At 34.1% G+C, this 20,386-nt stretch overlaps 1 protein-coding gene across 3 annotated transcripts in view; it reads left to right on the forward strand.

The window, feature by feature from the left end:
* Positions 1–3,985: 3,985 nt before the first annotated feature.
* LOC144969892 (forkhead box protein J2-like) overlaps positions 3,986–20,386 on the forward strand; it is a 29,137-nt gene continuing 12,736 nt past the window's right edge. Inside the window, exons 1-11 of one of the 3 annotated variants that reach the window (XM_078908942.1) lie at positions 4,007–4,344; positions 5,953–6,027; positions 7,199–7,282; positions 8,285–8,401; positions 9,042–9,272; positions 9,921–10,017; positions 10,992–11,048; positions 13,844–13,960; positions 15,336–15,374; positions 19,390–19,530; positions 20,245–20,297. In XM_078908942.1, coding sequence (XP_078765068.1) covers positions 4,012–4,344; positions 5,953–6,027; positions 7,199–7,282; positions 8,285–8,401; positions 9,042–9,272; positions 9,921–10,017; positions 10,992–11,048; positions 13,844–13,960; positions 15,336–15,374; positions 19,390–19,530; positions 20,245–20,297 — 1,344 coding nt within the window. In that variant the 5' untranslated portion in view covers positions 4,007–4,011. Of the gene's footprint in view, positions 4,345–5,952; positions 6,028–7,198; positions 7,283–8,284; positions 8,402–9,041; positions 9,273–9,920; positions 10,018–10,991; positions 11,049–13,843; positions 13,961–15,335; positions 15,375–19,389; positions 19,531–20,244; positions 20,298–20,386 lie in introns of all 3 variants that reach the window. The other 2 variants (XM_078908944.1, XM_078908943.1) reach the window with 2 other exon arrangements.

Here is a 20,386-nt window from a genome sequence, read left to right on the forward strand (position 1 = left end):
CACAGCGGTATGAAAGGTAGCGAATTCGATCACCCGCCGCTGCGCTGTGTTGGCCTTGAACGAGTCACCTCGCTCTAGCTCAATTTGTGGTGGTGCACTGCGACTGACGCCTGGGTTATTCCAGTCTTCCCCTGGAATAGATCCTGGAGACAAATTTCCCCTATGGGATGAATAAAGGGAATTTTATTTTATTTTTATTTATTTATTTATTTAATATTGAGGAGTCAACTTTGTAAAAGATACAAAACAAAGTAAACAACGTGTTGGTCTCTAGCCTTGTAATTTGATGTAATGCAATGTAATGGGAAATTTATATTAGGGCCATTATCCATTTACAACGCTCAACAGCGCTTCACAATGAAGTAAACGAATGAATAAATATGCACATGGCGGGTGGTTGGATGGGAGCATCACCCTTGAATCATATACCTATGATGTTCGCAAGGGTGTACGATCCGATTAGTGAATGTGTCGTTGGATGGGAGCATCACCCTTGAATCATATACCTATGATGTTCGCATGGGTGTACGATCCGATAGTGATGTCGTTGGATGGGAGCATCACCCTTGAATCATATACCTATGATGTTCGCAAGGGTGTACGATCCGATAGTGATGTCGTTTCTTCTTCTCTTTACTAGCCTATCCTGCTTCTTTGGTTTGTGATTGTATTTTTGACAGGGGATATTTTTTTTTCTGTAAATCTTCTGCCTGTTTGTTCTTGGTTATTTATAATTTAGCTTATGATATCTTTAGGTTATGATTTTGATTTACATTTGTACTATTTTTGTTGGATTGCTTGTTTTTTTGTTTCAGCGGTCTCTCATATAACCTCAATTGTGTTGGAAGAGACCTAAAGCAACAAACAAAAAAAAAAAAAAAAAAAAAATATGCACATGCACATATACACAAACACATCCACATACCCACACACATATATAAATATATATGTCGCGCACCATATATATATCTATTATTTTTTTTAGTTTCAGATTTTATTCGATATGGGCGACAAATTAACAATGCAAGAAAGAGTTAAATTGATTTTTATGTTTGGAAGAGATGGGGCTACATACCGCTCGGTAGCTGAAGAATTCAACCGCACTCATCCCGAGCGAGAAAAACAATTGAACCATACCACTGTATGCGCTATTGGTCAGAAATAAATCCCACCTGGCATGAGGAGGGTCATCATCAGACCAACCCTAAGATAATGGTCTGGGCTGGAATATGGGAGGATGAAATCGTTGGTCCTTATTTTTTTCAATACAAGCAATGTCACCGGAGAAACTTATTTAGAGCTTTTACAAACCTTCCTGTTTGAATACCTAGAAAATATTCCTGTAATTAGACGACAAAACCTCATATTTCAGCAAGATGGAGCTCCACCACACTTTGCTATTTGTGTGCGTGACTACCTGAATCAAAATTTTCCAGAAAGATGGATTGGGCAAAGAGGTCCCGTGGAGTGGCCACCCCGATCACCAGATCTATCACCTCTTGACTATTTCCTTTGGGGACATCTTAAATCTGTGGTTTACCAGAATCGTCCACGCACTCTTGATGATTTGAAAGATGCGATAATAACTGAATGTCAAAAAATCACCACTGAAACCCTCATTAGAGTAAAAGATAGTTTTATAAAGAGAATCGATGCACGTATTCAGGCTGAAGGTGAACAATGTGAGCATCTATTGTGATTTTGATTAATAAAATTGATATTCATTGATATTCATATTTGTTTTATATATAAATCTACATGGTGCGCAACTTCTGGGACACCCTGTATATATATATATATATATATATATATATATATATATATATATATATATATATATATATTTATGTGTGTGTGTGTGTGTGTGTGTGTATGTGTGTGTGTGTGTACTATATAAGAGTTCTATTATTATTATATCCTTGTTCTTGACTGAGCCCATTTGGGTTCACGTGAGCCTTGCCTAGAGTATTTTACTGAGAAGAAACAGAAGGATTTATCATTTTGTGAGACATTTTTTCCCTTTGTAAGTTTTCTCTTACATTGTAGTCATGTTTATAATTAAAACATTTATCCCTTAATCGTGCGAGTGAATTCTTTTTTGTTGAGAACATGTCATATTGTCAGACCAACTAGGTTTGTATAGCTCTCGGATCGTCTTCTGATTTCTGTGGAATTAATTTCCTTTGTCTCATTATTATATTTTGGGGTCTTATTTGTTTGTTAGCTTGGTCTACTTTTATTGACTACTCTACCATCTTCCTTCTTCTGGCGCTGAAATAACCTAAACGTGTCCCAGGGCCGCAAAATAAAAATAAAAACAAAACAAAAACAAATCAAGACCAAAAACAAAAACAATAAAAAACCCAAACAAGACCCAACAAAAACGAAAAATAATAAAAAATAAACAAAGATGCTTTCAATACCACTCCCATCACCACCATCATCGTCGTCGTCGTCATTGTACTGTCAAAATACCGGAGCATACTCAATGTCTCAATCGTTTCTATGTTATCTACATGTTTGTGTTGAGAATATTGGCTATTTAGCTTAAATACTGGCCAACTTACTTCGCAGCGATAGACTAGAATTTCAAGCGACTTTTTGGGGTCGTGGATAGCTCATACGGTAGAGTCACGATCTCCCCGGCCAGGCGGAGTTGTCGTATCAGTAAGGTCGCGGGTTCGAGCCCCCATTACCGCCACGTAGTTTTTATTCTCTGTTGCCTTCTGTCACGTTCCAACTCACTTATTTTCTTGTTATTATTGTTCTGTCACTTTGGATACATTTAACATGCACAATATTTGCGATAAATAAAATAAATAAATAAAATTGAGCTTTATATAGCGCGATATCCACTAAATGTGTTCAAAGCGCTTTACAAGGGGTCCCTGGTCAACAGCATTATTTAACATGTAGGACGGGACATGCCGCCTGTTAGGCGATATTACAATTTTTCGGACAAAGACAACGCTGTTAACGGCCAGGTACTCATTTTACACCTGAGTACGGTGAGAGAAAGTGAGTACAGAGCCTTTTCCAAGGACTCAACTATGCGCCGAGCGCGAGGCTCGAACCCATGACCTTTCGATCCGAAAGCGAGTGTCATACCACAAGACCACATAGCCATCGGGTAACCGAACGAAATTACGAGATTGATTCAAAAATAAAAACAAATGATAAGAAATAAACATTTTCTTTATTTATCATTACTGTGTAATTTCCTAGAGGATCCCAGGTGTTAGCCGCAGTGCAACGCGCAAAGTGCGTTAGAGTTAGGGCTAAAGAATGCGCCACAGAGTGCAGTAGGGAAATCGAGCTCGGCACCTCTTGGATTCGAAGCAAAGACCATAACACTGCCACGCTGCCCCCAATGTTATAATGAGAATATAGGTCTTGTGCTGGTTTGATGGGATTTCCATCACAATATGTGGAGATGACATTCTTTTTTGCATTGACATCGTGAACTGGGTTAGTAAAGGTCACTATGATTTCAATAGAATTATGCTGATCCGCTATATTTTGCTTCTTTTGCTTTCAGCTATATTCTACTTTAAAGCACTTTTAAATCGATTTGTATAAGTGTATAAAATAATTGCAACTGTCGTTAAAAAGATAGAAATAAAAGATGCTGAGTAAGGAATCTGAGGTCACGCCCATTTCATCAGTAAACAATCTAGCACGTGGAAGAACGCGCGAAATCTGAGAAATATCTTTTTTTAGAAAGGTCAAGGGTTAGCTTGTTGCTGCTGGGCAACAAGCAGTCTAACAAACGGTAACTCGGTTGCACTATTCCGCATCTAAAAATAGTTTGTTATAAAAGTTGAAATATATCTATGTAAAATCCTAGTTATTTACACAAAGTCCATTCTTTCGACCTTAAATTACAATATTGTAATGTTTGATACAAAATAAAAATATTTGGAAATATTATATGAAAAGCGGAAACTGAACAACTCTGATAATGAGCTGAATTAATCCGCACAACATTTCTGAGCTTGTCAAAGCAACAAAATGGCTGATCTGGGATCAAGTTTGACGAAAATGGACTGGCTCCACCGACTTCGTGTCGGTGGACCAATGGCAGGGGGTGGGATGAATGGAGCACAAGATGCTTTAAACAGAGGAGGTAACCAAATAGGAGATAGAACAGCCTTTGACGATCCTGGAAACTATGATCATACTGGTCAAAATTCACAGAGAGATGGAAAACCTCCGTACAGTTATGCTAATCTCATCATGCATGCAATAAACAGCACCAGTAAAAAGCGAATGACGTTAAGTGAAATTTATTCCTGGATTTGCGACAACTTTCCTTATTACAAGGAAATAGGAAATGGTTGGAAGGTATGTCTCGGTGAAAGAAATTATGCTACTAGAATGCTAGAAAGTGTGTAACAAGTTTTTCTTGTTCAATTGTTGACGTTGAAGATGAAGGCAGCTGAACATTTTTATTTAAAAACAAAAGTAGGTTTACAGCAGAATGGAACATCACGACACGGCCATCATGATATGAAATTATCACTTAAGGGGCATGCAAAGAGTAACAAGTTCGATGAGTTGAGAGGCGAATTTAATTACAATGTTCGTATTCGTAGCGTGTGCATCCTGTTTAATTGTGTAATCAAAACTACTCATGGTCATTGATGCGTGAATTTTGCATGAATCAAAAAACTTATATTTGTCAATGTTTTCAGCAGATATTTTTTGTTGTTGATGTTTTCTGTTACATATTCTTAAAATATAAAAACCATAATATTTGGATACAAATCAAAAGTTGAGCTTTGCATTAATTCATTAATAAGGAAAAGTGAAAATGGAGCATCTTGTATCAAGTGGAAATTAATAGTCCCTTGGAGTTTGAGTTTGAATTTTAATTTCCACAACATGAAATGAAATACAACAATTGCATACCACCACTGAGAAGGTGAAAAGTTTATTGCAGATATTAAACACATGTTCCTATTTACCGCTGGCCAGAAAAAAAGTTCCAATATGTGTGTTCCTCATCAGTGGCTCAACAGATAGATTCGTCTGGTCACAAAAGTCAAATGATGTTAAGCATGGTCAGTGGCTGAATGGGTGACCATGATTGAAGAAAACTCTGGTCCTGACATTGTGTCCTTGGGTCTTTTATACACATTGCCCCACTCAACTCTGGTGTGAATGAGTACTTAGCTCTATGATTGCTGTGATGGGTAGGGCCTATTGTAGGAGTGTTAGTACAAAAGGATGCCTAACTGGCGTCTAGTACTGTACGAAATGGAAATATGGTTCCATATGGCCTGGTGGCAGAATAAATGTGACATTGTGAAGCACATTGAGCATAGTCAATTTGTAGAAATGTGCTATATAAATGGTCACAATTTGTCGATTTTTATAGATGGAATCAATCCAGCTCAGCTTGAGTGTATGTCTGATGCCAATGAATTGAGTTGCAAAGTCGTTCGTCATCTGTAAAATATCAGATATTCCCTGAAATTATTGATAACCATAAGTTGTTTTTTTTTTTGTTGTTGTAAAGATAGTAATGAAAAAGATAGTAATGAATAGGACGAGTAAAACAGTATCAATATAATATGCTATTCACATGTTATTCTATGGGACAACATGGCTGACACCTTTTGGCCTTGAACTCTGGTTCAACTGATAATCTTTTACTTTACCATCCCTTTGTGTGTATAATTCCTTCGAACTATACCCTGAGTAAATAGATACTAGGCTGCTAGAAGCTGTGGACTGTAAAATGTAATTTTTAAAAATGAATATAACAGCTTCAAAAAAGAACAAAATACCAAACAGAGAACTTTTTCGGACTCAAAACCTCCTTCAGCCAACAACAAAAAACAATACAGTCATAAATATATTACTAAATTCCAGATAGACGACAGAGATATCTCATGTCAGATTCCTTTGTAAAATTTCTAAATTATTTTTTTCCCTCTTCTTTTTCAGAATTCAATCAGACATAATTTATCATTAAACAAATGCTTTCAAAAAGTACCTCGCTCCAAGGATGACCCTGGAAAGGTAATATACACGATGTAAACTTATTTTTGTCTAGATCCTATTTTGGTCTAATTTACTTTATAGATCAATATCTTTGCTAGTGCATGGTAGTTCATATTCACATGACCCAAATCAGGGGATCAATTTTCTAGACAAGAGACCAGTTGACAATATCCTGTCTCTTGTACCATTGCATTGACAATGGGAAACTTTTGCCAGTTTTCATCTTTTAAAATGCACAATCATTTTGAGACATCAAAATGTTGATGTCTCTGTTTACAATAGTAAGTAGTCCTTTTATAGATGCAACTACTGAAATAAACTGACTAAATTGTCTTGAAACAAAAAAGGTGTGAAATGAAAATAAATATAACTCCTCCTCCTCTTCTTATCTTCTTTTTGTAACTCTCTTTGATCAAGTTTAGTGGATATTGCGCTGCATAAAAGCTCAAGTTTTTGTTTTGTTTTACTTCTTCTTCTTCTTCTTCTTCTTCTTCTTCTTCTTCTTCTTCTTCTTCTTCTTCTTCTTCTTACTATTATTACCGTCATCATCATCTCCACAACCACCACCATCATCATGTCGTTATTATTCATTTCATTATCATTTTGTGATACCCATGACATGATACAATTTTGTACACTGGTCTCATTTTTCGGCGAGTGGAATGTCCGATTTGTATTTGATAAATGTTACAGTGAATGACATTATCAGTCGGATGGTGAAAAGGTTTGAACTGAGATATTGCCAAGTTTAGTTAGAAGGTCAATTTTTTTCAAAAATGAGTTCTTGTCATAAATTATTAAATCAACTCTTTTTGTCCATCTTCAGGAAATAGCAAAGCTTAATTTCACTTCTAAATATTTTTTACAGCTAGTCAAGTTGAAAAAGTATTTGAGAAATTGCTGGATACCTTTCTCCTACATCTGAACATAACTTCATAAAAAATCACCTGATTTACTTCAAATAAAGTTAAAGATTAAAATGCTCCGGGGAGCATATTCTTTCAAAAAATGCAAAATTTTCACCTTCCGACTGATTTTGTGATGTCATGCACTGACACTAATGTTAGAACCTGATTACCATCGTCAATTTTCTTTCTCTATTTTACTCTATCACTACTTTATAAGACTTGTTTATTAGTTAGATATGTATTAATGTGTTTCATTACGATTTTTACAAATTTCATCACAGGGTTCCTACTGGGCCATACAAACACCACCCCCTGATGATCCATTACCCCCTACACGTCACAAAAAGAAAAGACCAAATGACAGGGTTTGTATTTTTTATTAGTGACAGAGAACTGAACAATGTTCGTTGTTTTGTTTGTTTTAAAGCTAAAGAAGAATAAATGAGGTTTTTAGTTGATACTCTACTTTATTAGAGATGTCAGCTATTACAAAAATAACAAATTTTTTACGGAATAAGCATGCCAATACAAAAATTACAAAAATCTTTGAAGATAGCATATTTTTGGAAAGTTTCCGCTTTCCTTGTACTAATAGGTTGAGAGTATTTAAACAGTGAATGCAATGTGAACAGTGTTCAGTTTTACTCATGAAACACAGATGTGCTGGATTACACTTTATTTTTCCTCCCAAATTACACATCTCCGATTCTTGAGGTTGGCATCCCTGCCACAATTTGAGTTGTTATACAAAGTCCATCTTCTATTAATCTGGTGTAGTTTTTAAAAACAGAGTTCCACTGTCTGTTTAACGTTACAGAAACGGTATAAAGTCAGGCTCAGTAAGTTATTTTAGATATAAAACTATTGTGTAATATAATGTCTTGAAATGTCAAGTGTAGACCACCTTATAATTTTAATGGAAATGCATGCACAGGTTGCTTAGTTTAAGATAAGAGCCTTGTACACCTCCACTCTTGTGTGTATCTCTAACCTTGATAACATGACTGGTCAAACTTTACAGTGCTCGTTGGATTCTAGCACGCTCTGCAATACGATGCTGCAGAGCTGGGTGATTTAATTTTATCTATATAATAAGTCGTTACTTCCCATGAGCATCAGAGACTTTAGCAAACTCTGATTCCAGCACGCATTTTGGCTTCTCCCGAGAACAAATACTGTACTTAGTTGTTTGTCCTTTGCACAAGTGCTTGTTTCTACTAGTATATTTGTGTTAGACCAAATATAGAGTTCATGTAAATAACAATATAGCTATATAGGTTCTTGAATTGATACAAATATTAAATGTTTCAAGATATAAAACCAAGGCTTGTCATCATCATGTCATGTGTCCATGTTTGTAATTACAGCACTCCCCGTACAGTCCAGAAGCAGGCCTTAGTCCCATTCCACAGACAAACCCAGCTCTGACAGGTATGGTCAGTATGCAGTCATTACAAGTCAAAGCCGAGAACTCCAATGGTCAGGTGTGTATGAAAGTGTATCATTTTTTTGGGGGGATAACTTCTACTTTTCCTTCTCTGCAGATTTCACATTAACAGATATGCCAACTATTACGAAAATTACAAATTTAAAAATCGGCGCTGATATAACCTAAATGTGTTGGAAGCGCCATAAGACCCTTAAAATCAAACAAATTTTAAAAATATAAATGGTGCTAATGCGATTCGAAAATGGTGTATTTTTGCCAAGCCACCATTGTCCTTGTATTAATACTGCGTTTTAACACTGAATGGTCTTCAATTTTACTCATGAAATGGGGACTGCGTCAGAATGCCCATTTTTTTAAAAATAGGAAAATTCCATGTCATAGTATAATTTCCAATATAAAGCACAAGAGCATGCCATCGTCATGGTTTTGCACTGTAGAAATGCTATATATTACTATTAATGACACATTTTTTCCTCCCAAATTACACATATCTGATTCTTAAGGTTTGTATCTCTACATTAAGTGGACATATGAGATGAAGGTAAAAATGAAGGTCTTTAACTTTTTTCCATAAATATCTGTCTTAACATGAGATCATCCTGAAGTCCATAACAAAAGTGATAATCATCGTGGACTAATAATTTTTCATCTCTCTCTATCTTTCCTTCCTGCAGGCATCACCATACAGCTCTCCTGTCATGGGTTTGAGTCCCATATCTTCCCACCAGCCCCCACAACAGATTGTCAGTACCAGCACGGCTACAGTCAACAACAACAACAATAACAATATCATCATCAACAACAACAACACAAATATCACAGGTTCTAATAATCCCACCCTGTTTGAAGGAAGCAGGCCTCACAAATCAGACCAAGATTCCACGTCAACATCACGAGTCAATCGTGTAAGACCATATTCTTTTCTTCTTCTTCTTCTTCTTCTTCTTCTTCTTCTTCTTCTTCTTCTTCTTCTTCTTCTTCTTCTTCTTCTTCTTCTTCTTCTTCTTCTTCTTCTTCTTCTTCTTCTTCTAATAATAGTAATAATAATAATAATAATAATAATAATATTATCATCATCATCATTTTATTATGATATTATTTTGTCTCTTCTTTGAAGATTGAGGACATTTTCTCATCTCCATTCTTCTGGTTTACATTTTTTTTCAGTTACAACCTGTTTGTTTAAAACAACAACAATAAAAACAAACGATTACATAAAAATTTAAAAATCAAACCTTCAATCCACCAACCCTGCAAAATTAAAAATGGGTTTCAAATTCCAAGATCAAGAATTCCATATATTTAAAAAAAAAAGTTTGATGAGTTTGTTTACATTCGACATTTAGTCTACAAATATGTTGCAGATTTTTTCATGATCCAATGTGCAACAATGAATTTGTGTATACAATCTTAAGAAAGTGAAAGAATGATGAAAATTCTTTGTTTTCTGTAATTTTGAGTTTATTAGAAAATATTTTCTTCCCTGCTAATATGAATCATATTTATTTGTTATTCAACCTTTTCCAGTAATTAGTTTTGAATCATTTCTTCAGACTCCACCTCCACACAGTTCTTTCCTCGAGGACCAAGTTCCAATGGATGACAGACAGATGTATAATTTGTACAGAACCATTTTTGAAAGTTCAAACGGTGAGCCAAAATTTTCCATTATTCACAAGGTTGCCTATTTTTCCGTATATTTACGAAATTCAGTAACTTAAAAAAAAACCCTCCGTACATTTTCCAATCACTGGGCGAGTGAAACCCAAATGCTCAACCTTATGGAAGGTGAGTCGTTTAGATAAGGAACCTCTGTCCTGTCAGCACCAGGATACAAGTATTATAGAAAAATCACACTTTACCTATTGTTTTCCTTAAATATAATATCATGCCATTTATTGAAAACGAAGTTCACAATTTATTTTTACTAGAGTCCAGTGTTCATATAGGGGTCGGTAAATGTATTTGCTTGAAAGTTCAGTAAATTTGTGCCCCCTGAATTGACAACCCTCTATTCAGGAGGAAAATGCAACCAATTAGAAATTTTAAAAAACACCCCAAAAACTTCATATGTTCCCACCAAATGTTACTCTGCACAACTGCAGTGGTAAATTCAACAGACTCCATTTTGATGGAGAATGTACATATGTGACCCATTGTCCGAAGTCTGCGTAGGAAAATTCGTTCCTCAATGTTTGACAAAACTAAGAATTTTGAAACTGTTTCTTTGTCATCATTGGGAGGAATTTACAAGATTTCCTGGACATTTAAAAGTGCCAGGTTACCAGCAGTTGGGATTGAGAGAGTTGTGAGTTGTAGCTCAATACAATCAGGTTTGGCGTGGCATAGACTGGAAGGAATTGACTTCACAGTCATTAAACATACAGAGGAATTCGTGTTTAGTTTCTTTTCAAAGGTTTATTAGAAATATTAGGGTCTACTGGCTACAGCTTAGTTATATTTAACAAAGATTTCTTCATTCTGGGATTCTTCATTCATGGATTGAAGTTATTGTTATGCGCCTAGAGCTTTATTGTATAGAGGAGTGGGTGCAATATAAATAAATTTTATTATTATTATTATTATTATTATTCTCTTTTTTTTTTTCTCATATTTTTTATTAGGAAATTTAAACAGTTTATTAAGCGGAAACCCATCATTAGGAGATTGTAATACCAAGGGTAGGTTAAAACCATTGCTGAATACCTTAACTTGACTTCATATTCCTGTGGGTTTACAATGTAGTAATCTTTTAAAATATTTTCTACCTTGGCGTGTTGTACCTGCTTGATTTCCCCCTTTTTCTTTATTTTTCAATGAATCGTAACAGCTTTGTAATTTTTTTTTCACCATTGTACACAATTCCTCAGTGGGCCTAGAAACCAAACTGTATCATCTGTCAGATTATTTTAATCTATTTGTTTTGGCTTGAGTTAAATTAAGATTAAATCTCAATTTTGTCGTGGACCATTTCCTAATATCAAATTAAGAAATCAAAGAGCAGGTACCGGTGCAAGATAAAGAGCTGAACAAGTGTGTATGAAAGGTGCCAGACAAAGCAAGAAAGAAAAATACAAGAAAAAAAGACCACCCCAAAAAATCAGGCGATCTCGACTTGTATTTTCTTGAATTTTTCTTTCTTGCTTTTCTGGCACCTTTCATACACACTTGTTCAGTTCTTTACCATTTCCTAACCTGTGCAAGAAAAGAAGTATAAATGACTTATTGTGATGATTCAATCGGTTTGTGACAGTTTTTGTAATTATAATTAGTGGTGATAATATTTAAATGGAGACAATATCTCCCCCAAATAGACCAAGAAACTAAAGTTAGGAGTTTGTTTAATCCTTTTTTATGATCGTCAGTTCCCTTTCTTTTACTTTTTGTAAAAACAAAAATAATTTAAAGAACAAAATGTTGATCAGGATTTTTTAAAATAAATTAATTTTTGACTTTTATAATTCTTTGTTTTTATTTCTTTTTTTTTTTCCTTTTTCAATTTTAAGTTTTTCTTTTATGCCATTTTTCCAGGCATGACATACACTTTCAGTTACTGTTTTGAAGAAGGAATGATTTCGTATTGACAATAATAAATGTTGTCAAGTTGTTGTTGGAGAATTTTGTCCTTGGCACCTTTAAATATATATGACTTAATTAAATAGTTGTCGTTATTTATTTTTTTTGTACTATGTGGTTTACAATAATAGTGTAAATTTGGAATAATAATTTTTGTATTGGTCCCAGTCCCAGATTTGGCTTATAATGTTGTTAATCTCACTAAATGCATGGGCAAAAGGTCATATATTCATGTATTACCATTCTCTTCAATTTATAAATTTCTTACCAGGCAATTTTGGTTGTTCTGCTCTAATGTTTTGATACTTAAATATATATATATATTTTTTATTTTGTCCTCACTTTTAACATATTTCTGTTCATGTAAAGTAGCGCTGTTAGTAGCGGCATAGTATTTTTAGAAAATGTTTTTGTACATGGTAAGTCTTTGTAGGTCTTGTCTTTTTGTTTTATAATGAAAGAGATTGATTTAAGTTACACATATGTATAACTACTTTCATTCGATTGGAGAAAGTGAGAAAGTTTTGATTCCTTTGCTCCTTTTTAAAAGAATTATCAACAGCAAGATAAGATAAGATGAATTTTATTTCTCCACTTCTGGAAATTTACATTGGCTATTGCCTTAGAATAATGAATTTCTGAAATGAATTGAGCAAAGCAAATACAATGACATAGAAGTAAACAAACAAAAGCTTTCTCAAAAAAAGCCCCCCCCCCCCCTCCCCCCCCAAAAAAAAGCCTAAATATGATATTTATTAGAAGTGGCTCTAAGTCGCCCGAGATGCTGCAGTTGGTTTAAGCATCTTTATAGAGAGAAAATCAATGTGGTAGGTTATCATTTAGGGGTCAAAGAAATGAAAAAGTTGCTGAAATATGAATAGGAAATGGAATGGAAGCTTCAATTTAGTAAAAGAAAACAGATAATGGGACAGTGTGGCTCAGCGGTACGGTCTTTGCTTCATATCCGAAAGGTACCAAGTTCGAATACCCGCTGTGCTGTGTGTCCTTGAGCAAGTCACCTTGCCCTAGATTACTTTTTGGTGCTGCACTGCGGCCAATGCCTGGGTCATTTCAGTCTTGCCATGGAATAGTCCCTAAAGACAAATTTCCCCTTGGGGATGAATAAGTGGAATTTTATTTTATTTTAATTCTTATAATGCGGACATTTTGAGTTTCCTCTTTTTATCAACAAAACACGATGAATGAAACACTAAAGATGCCCTTTTTATCAACAACACGATGAGTGAAACACTAACGACCCTTTTTTATCAACAAAACATGATGAATGAAACACTAAAGATAACCTTTTTATCAACAAAACACGAGCGATGATTGAAACACTAAAGACGACCTTTTTATCAACAAAACACAATGAATGAACCACTAAAGAGAAATGTCTTGATAAAGGGGAAACCTGAAATGTCCACATTATGTTTTCATTTATTAAATTGAAGTTTCCATTCAATTTCCTATTGTTCTTTATTTGGAATCAAAGTGAAATTCCACTGAATACATACTCAACTTGTTGACGTCTTGTAAGACAAGATATGTGATGTCAATGCATAGAATTAATTGTTTGTGGCCTACGTTTTTATTATGTCAATTTTTTTTTTCAACGTGCCTACATGGTGGCAAGAAAGTATAGTATTTTTTGTACCGTCTATTTTAACTTGGTGGTTTTGAGGCTTGCAACATTAGTCATTTTGATCCAAGAAATTGAAGTTATATTTCAATAGAAAATGGAATTATTTTTGGAGAAGGACCAGTTGGTATGTATATATATGAGCTATATAATATTAATTAAAATTGTCATTCATCAAGAGGACTTACACATTCTTATTAGATACAGAGATTACCATTCACAATTGACTGTGACCATTTTTCTTGTGTCGTAATACAGGAATCCCCAACCTCAACTTGTCTTCATCTGATTGGCTCCAAAGCCTGGATACATTGAAGGAGAGTATGAAGGCTGGGAACAACGACTGGCAGAGTATCGATATGACTCAATTCCAAGGTTGGTATCGATTACATCATTTGGTTTGGGATGCTTGGAGTGTATTGTTTACATTTTCATTTGGTTGCTATGATTGGAGTGTATTGTTTACATTTTCATTTGGTTGCTATGATTGGGGTGTATTGTTTACATTTTCATTTGGTTGCTATGATTGGGGTGTATTGTTTACATCATCATTTTGTTGGGATGTTTATGGTGTATCATTTACATCATCATTTGGTTTGGGATGTGTAGAGTGTATAATTTACATTATTATTTGATTTGGGGTGTTTAGGGTTTATCATTTACTTCATTTGAAATGGGATGTTTAAGGTGTATCGTTTACATTATCATTTGATTTGGGATCTTTTGGGTGTATTCTTTACTTTATCATTTGATTTGGGATGTTTAGGGTGTATCATTTACATTTTCATTTGATTTGGGATGTTTAGGGTGTATCATTTACGTCATCATTTGATTTGGGATGTTTAGGGTGTATCATTTACATTTTCATTTGATTTTGGATGTTTAGGGTGTATCATTTACGTCATCATTTGATTTGGAATGTTTAGGGTGTATCATTTACGTCATTTGATTTGGGATGTTTAGGGTGTATCATTTACATCATCATATGGTTGAGATGATTGGGGTGTATCATGTGATCTTGAATGAAATTTTCACTGGTTTTCAACATTTGAGAAAGTTGCTCACATCTGACTATAACATTCTGATTCATGTCATTCTTGTTTACACCATTGTAAAACTGAGATACATAATGGTTAAAATCCCAGAAAATCAATTTCATAGTTTAGGCATGCCTCGTGTGTGAATGCTTGTGTAGAGTCTTGTTCGGAATGCTTTGTATCTGCATGAAACGGAGATTTTTGTATACTTTGTAGTGTTTTTAGTCTCTCACTTAAGATAACGGGGTTTGTTTTTGTTTTTTTTTTCACTAATATTGGTTTGAAATAGTTTTGTTTTCTTCACATTTTAAAATGTTAATAATATAAAATTCTGCTCACACATTTCAACTAAATCTCTTTCAAGCTTTTGCAATAGCAAGATCACTTCTCGCTTCCAGTAACGTTCACTTTTCTTATGAAAAGGTTTCTTCTTTAAAGTCTTAATATGACTTTTACTTAGATTTTAAAATTTTCTTTTAACATTTCAATAGTTTAAGAAAGATATGAATCTTAAAGTCTAAATATATTATCCTATGAAAAAATAATTTATCAAATTCATTTGTACTATTTTATTACTGCACTTTTCAACCAATCAACTCCTCTCTTCTTCTGAAAGAGCATACACAATATAAAATCTCCATCTCACTTCAACGTTAAGTTTAAAAAGGAAAAAGAAATTTTAAAAATCTCTGAAATTTTTGGTGGCCATTCAGGTATAATGGAAGCCAGCAAATCCAGCGATATGCGACAAGGTCAGTTTTGGAATTTCTACAATTAGAACCTCCCCATATTTTCTCTCCTAGCCTTTTGTTGTACTTTTTTCCCCATTATTATCATTTTATCTGTATACAATAAAATTTTAAGTAAATTTCTATCAAGGTGAATTTAACTTTTTCATTAAAAATAACAACTGAATTTGAGAATTTTTATCAAAAGTTTAACGTTGTAATTAAAAAAAAACAAAACTTGAGCTTTTATATATCCACTATACAATATCCACTAAACGTGCTCGAAGTGCTTTAGAAGATAACGATAAATGTTGAATTGTAAGCTTCAATTTATTAGACGAAGTCAGATACTATGAACTTTTTGGGTTTACCCTTTATCAGCTAAACATGATGAATTCGTCCTTTGTGTTTTATTCAAAGGATAGCAAAGCAGTTGTTTCTATTGTCCATTTCCTGCTAAAGAAACCGGGATAAATTCTGGCTCTATGAGCCTAATGCCTCTGAAGGACTACTTTTTAAAAAAAAATTTTTAATTATTAAAAATATAGTTCTCAAAATCAAAAGGAATAAGTTTTTGTTTGTCGTTGCTTTGATGTCTTTAGTTTTAGATTTACTTGATTTAAAAAAAACTTTTTAAGATCTAGTTAGTGATAGAATCAGACTTGTGTATGTTGATTGAATATCAGAAATATTCTTTGTATTTTTGGTGGTATTTTTTAGCTTGATTTTTTTGTTTTGTTTTTGTTTTTGTTGTCCAATAACGTTAAAATTATTGTTATAAAGAAGACCTCATACTGTGATAATGCAATTTGATGTCTTTAATGTTATTGGTACATGTAATATCTACATATCCATAAGAAAATTAATTTCTGGGTGGGGTTCTTGCCTCCCATAGTGGGCAGGGAGGCACTTACTGTGTCTTCTATCCCCTTATATCTGTTCTCCAACTTGCTTTCTGTCTTTGTCTTGGAATGAGATTACTTGGTTTTGTCCAGGCCCCTGCCTGATACCCTAGTTGGAGGGAAACAGTCAAATGTATGGTTAGTTTTGGGAGATGATATTTTTTTCCTTGTAAATCATCTCTCTGGTATGCACTGTATTATGTTTGGGTTACATATTATATATATATTATTTGTAAACATTTGAGTGTATTCCTCTTATTGGGGATCTTCTGTGTTTGTGTCTGGATGAGACTTTTAGGTGATCTCAAACTAAGTACACTGATAATGTGCTCTTGGAATCTACATCTGTTCCCTATTTGAACCAATTCCCCTTTGTCTTACCTTTTCTTGAGTATTTTAATTGTAATTCTAGAACTTTTTACTATCCCATTTTCTTCCTTTTTACTGACGCTGATATGACCTTTATGTGTTGCAAGCGCCGTAAAACCCTTAAAAACAAACAAACAAGAAAATTAATTTCCCAAATATTAAAGCATGCCACTGTGTTAGTAAACTACACATTGTTTTATGAAATATCATTGTGCCTATTTTCGTTATATGGTTGTATGGAATGGATTTCATTTACTACCAGTCTGTTAATCTGTTGTTACTACACAATTTGAAACGGGATAAAAGATTTTCAATGTTTAACGAAGAATTGTCAAAAACTTCTATATATATGTATATTGTCCGATGTGTGTCTGTGTGTATGTTAAAAAAAAAAATTATACAAAAATGTTTCATTTTCACTATTTTAAATGTATCATCGGTTCAAGATAAAAGTCTGAAAAGATTGGTATGAAACAGTTTCAGATTAAGCAGAAAGAAAAAAAATCATCCCCCAAAAAATCAGCCTGCCTCTAGGTTTATGTCTTTTTTATATGTCGTCTTGCACACTATTTCGTAATGGCTTATTTCATTCATAATTGTCTTTCTTACTGCTTCTGGAACTATTTTCCATTACGGCCAAAATTTGCATGTGCAAAAGCGATATATTTTTTTTCTTGAGCTTTTATACAGAACAATATCCACTAAACATGCTCAAAGCGCTTTACCTTGGGTCCCTGACCAACAGCAACACATAACGTGTAGAGCGAGACATGACGCCTGTTAGGCGATGCTACTATTTTTTTTTTCTCGACAGAGACAACACTGTTGACGGCCAGGTACTCATTTCACACCTGAATACGGTAAGAGAATTTGAGTAAAGAGCCTTCTCCAAGGACTCAACTATGTGTCGAGTGAGGCTTGAACCCAGAACCTTCTGATCCAAAAGCGAGTGTTATACCACTAGACCACATATGATCGCATTATGATAATAATGATTATATGATACAGCTTTTATATATTGAATGAAAGTGTGTTGTGTGTGTGTGTGTATGTTCTTGTGTGTGTAAATGATTATGTTTCAGCCAAAGTAATTTGTAATTTAAGCGCTTAGAGTCTGGTGTCTCTGAGTTATAGCGCTATATAAGTTTTCAGCATTATTATTATTATTACCCAAATTTAGTTCTTTGATTGGTTACAAAATGCTGGTCGTCTTTAGAAGCCCCTTAGAAATTTGTTGACATGTTGAGTTGTCCTCATAATGATGTTTTTCCCATTGGACATGACTAAGGCAGGGACAAAACAGTTAAAGAACTGAACAAGTGTGTATGAAAGGTGCTAGACAAAGCAAGAAAGAAAAATACAAGAAAAAAAAACCATCCCAAAAAAATCAGTCGACCTCGACTCAGGATCGAACCACAGACCTTCTGATTACCGATCAGACGGGCTACCATTACACACAAGTTTAAATGAAAGATGGTTTTACAATGATGTGTGTAATGGTAGCACATCTGACCGTTAATCAGATGGTCTGACGTTCAATCAAGAGATGTTGGTGGATATTATCAATCAGAGATCTGTTCGTTCTGCAAGTCTGCGACTGAGTAGATTCCATGAAATGCTAAGGACTTTTGTATTTGAGGCACTTATAATAATGCAATATTTTATAACTGTAGCTCATATAGGATTGGAATTGACACTGACATCAAGAGATGTTGGTGGATATTATCAATCAGAGATCTGTTCGGTTTGCAAAGATCAGGACATTCAATGAGATGTTAAGGCCTTTTGTGTCTCAGGCACTTATAATGCAATATTTTATAACTGTAGCTTATATAGGATGGGAATTGACACTGACATCAAGAGATGTTGGTGGATATTATCAATCAGAGATCTGTTCGGTTTGCAAAGATCAGGACATTCAATGAGATGTTAAGGCCTTTTGTGTCTCAGGCACTTATAATGCAATATTTTATAACTGTAGCTTATATAGGATGGGAATTGACACTGACATCAAGAGATGTTTGGTGGATATCATCAATCAGAGATCTGTTCGGTTTGCAAAGATCAGGACATTCAATGAGATGTTAAGGCCTTTTGTGTCTCAGGCACTTATAATGCAATATTTTATAACTGTAGCTTATATAGGATGGGAATTGACACTGTCAAATCAGATTGTTGTGATATTATCAATCAGTGATCTGTTCGTTTGCAAGTGAATTCATGAATGTAAGGCTTTGTGTCTCAGCATTATGAATATTTTATACTTGCTATATGATGGAATCGACTGTGCAAATCATTGTTGCTTCATTATCATCAGTGCTGTGTTGTTTTTGCATGAGTTTTTTGTTTATTGTGCAATGAAGTTTTTTTTATTTTTTGTTTTTTCTTCGTGTGCTTTTTTTAGCAGGTCACAATTCTTTATTTCCACCCCTCTCCTCTCTCTCTCTCTCTCTTCTCTTCTCTCTCTCTCTCTCTCTCTTCTCTTCTCTCTTCTTCTCTTCTCTCTCTCTCTCTCTCTTCTCTTCTCTCTCTCTCTCTCTCTCTCTCTCTCTTCTCTTCCTCTCTCTCTCCTCTCTCTCTCTCTCACTCCTCTCTCTCTCTCTCTCTTCTCTCTATATATATATATATATATATATATATATATATATATATATATATATATATATATATATATAATAAAAATAATAAAAACAAATAAAAAGCAAACTGCCCACATAATAAAAAGACAACATGTGTTATCAAATGTTCAATTTTATCCTTTGCTGCAGGTCTTTTGGATAACATGAAACAGTCCGACCTTGCCAATTGGTCTTTTAACCCTGACCAGTTTGGGGACCTTGCCTCCTCCCTCAATAACTACTTCAACCAGGCAGCCTTGTCACAAAGCCAGAACAGGGGAGCTGATAGTGGTGAGTGGTGGTTTTTTAAAATATGTGTAATCAGTCACATGGTGAAAATTTTTGTTTTGCTGGGTTTTCTTTTTCATTTTTTAAAAGCCCAATGTCTCCTGAGCATTTTAAACTTTATTTGAAGCTGAGGTCATATGCATGGGCTAAGGTGTGAAACCCTAATTTTGAGAAAATCGCTTCCAAAGTTGACAAGAGTTGAAATTAATTATAATAATTACCTTCATAAAAAAATTACAATAAAATATTTAGGAGTAGAATTCAATTCAAATATTTCCCCATCAATATGTAGAAAAATGTTTGATTTAATGATTTTTGATGAGAACTCTTTTTCCATAAAAATTGACCTCTTGATTAAAATTGTCAATATCTCCAGTTCGAAGCTTTTCACCATGCGACTGATTATCTCAAGGTCTCCAACTTATTGTTGCAGTGTATATCAGAGCTGCCAACTGGAAAATTCAAAATTTCGTAGTTTCCACTGGAAGCAAAGAAATTTTAAAGAATTTTTAAAATTATAATTATAATAAAAGTGCCGTTTTATTTACTGTGTAGCAACTCAGAATTATCTAAAAACCAAATTATTGAAACATTATTTTTAAGAATAAGTAAATGTTGAGAAATGTGTGAAATTATTTTCTTATTTTAAGAGACGATGATGACCCATAAATCTTATTTGAAAAGTTTCTAAGCTAATATTCCTATTTCTATTTCCAGGTGGTTTTGGAACAACAACTGGTGGTGTTTCCCTAGAAGCTGATTCAAATTCTGTAAGTTCATCTTTAAAAAAATTTTTTAAAAATTTAAATGCGATCACTTATCTTTATCATCTGAACAATGAAAGTGAGTTTGACCAGCT

Source organism: Berghia stephanieae, chromosome 4 (genome assembly GCF_034508935.2).
Source record: "Berghia stephanieae isolate SIO BIC M18660-M18661 chromosome 4, UCSD_Bste_1.3, whole genome shotgun sequence".
NCBI classification, from domain to species: Eukaryota; Metazoa; Mollusca; class Gastropoda; order Nudibranchia; family Aeolidiidae; genus Berghia; species Berghia stephanieae.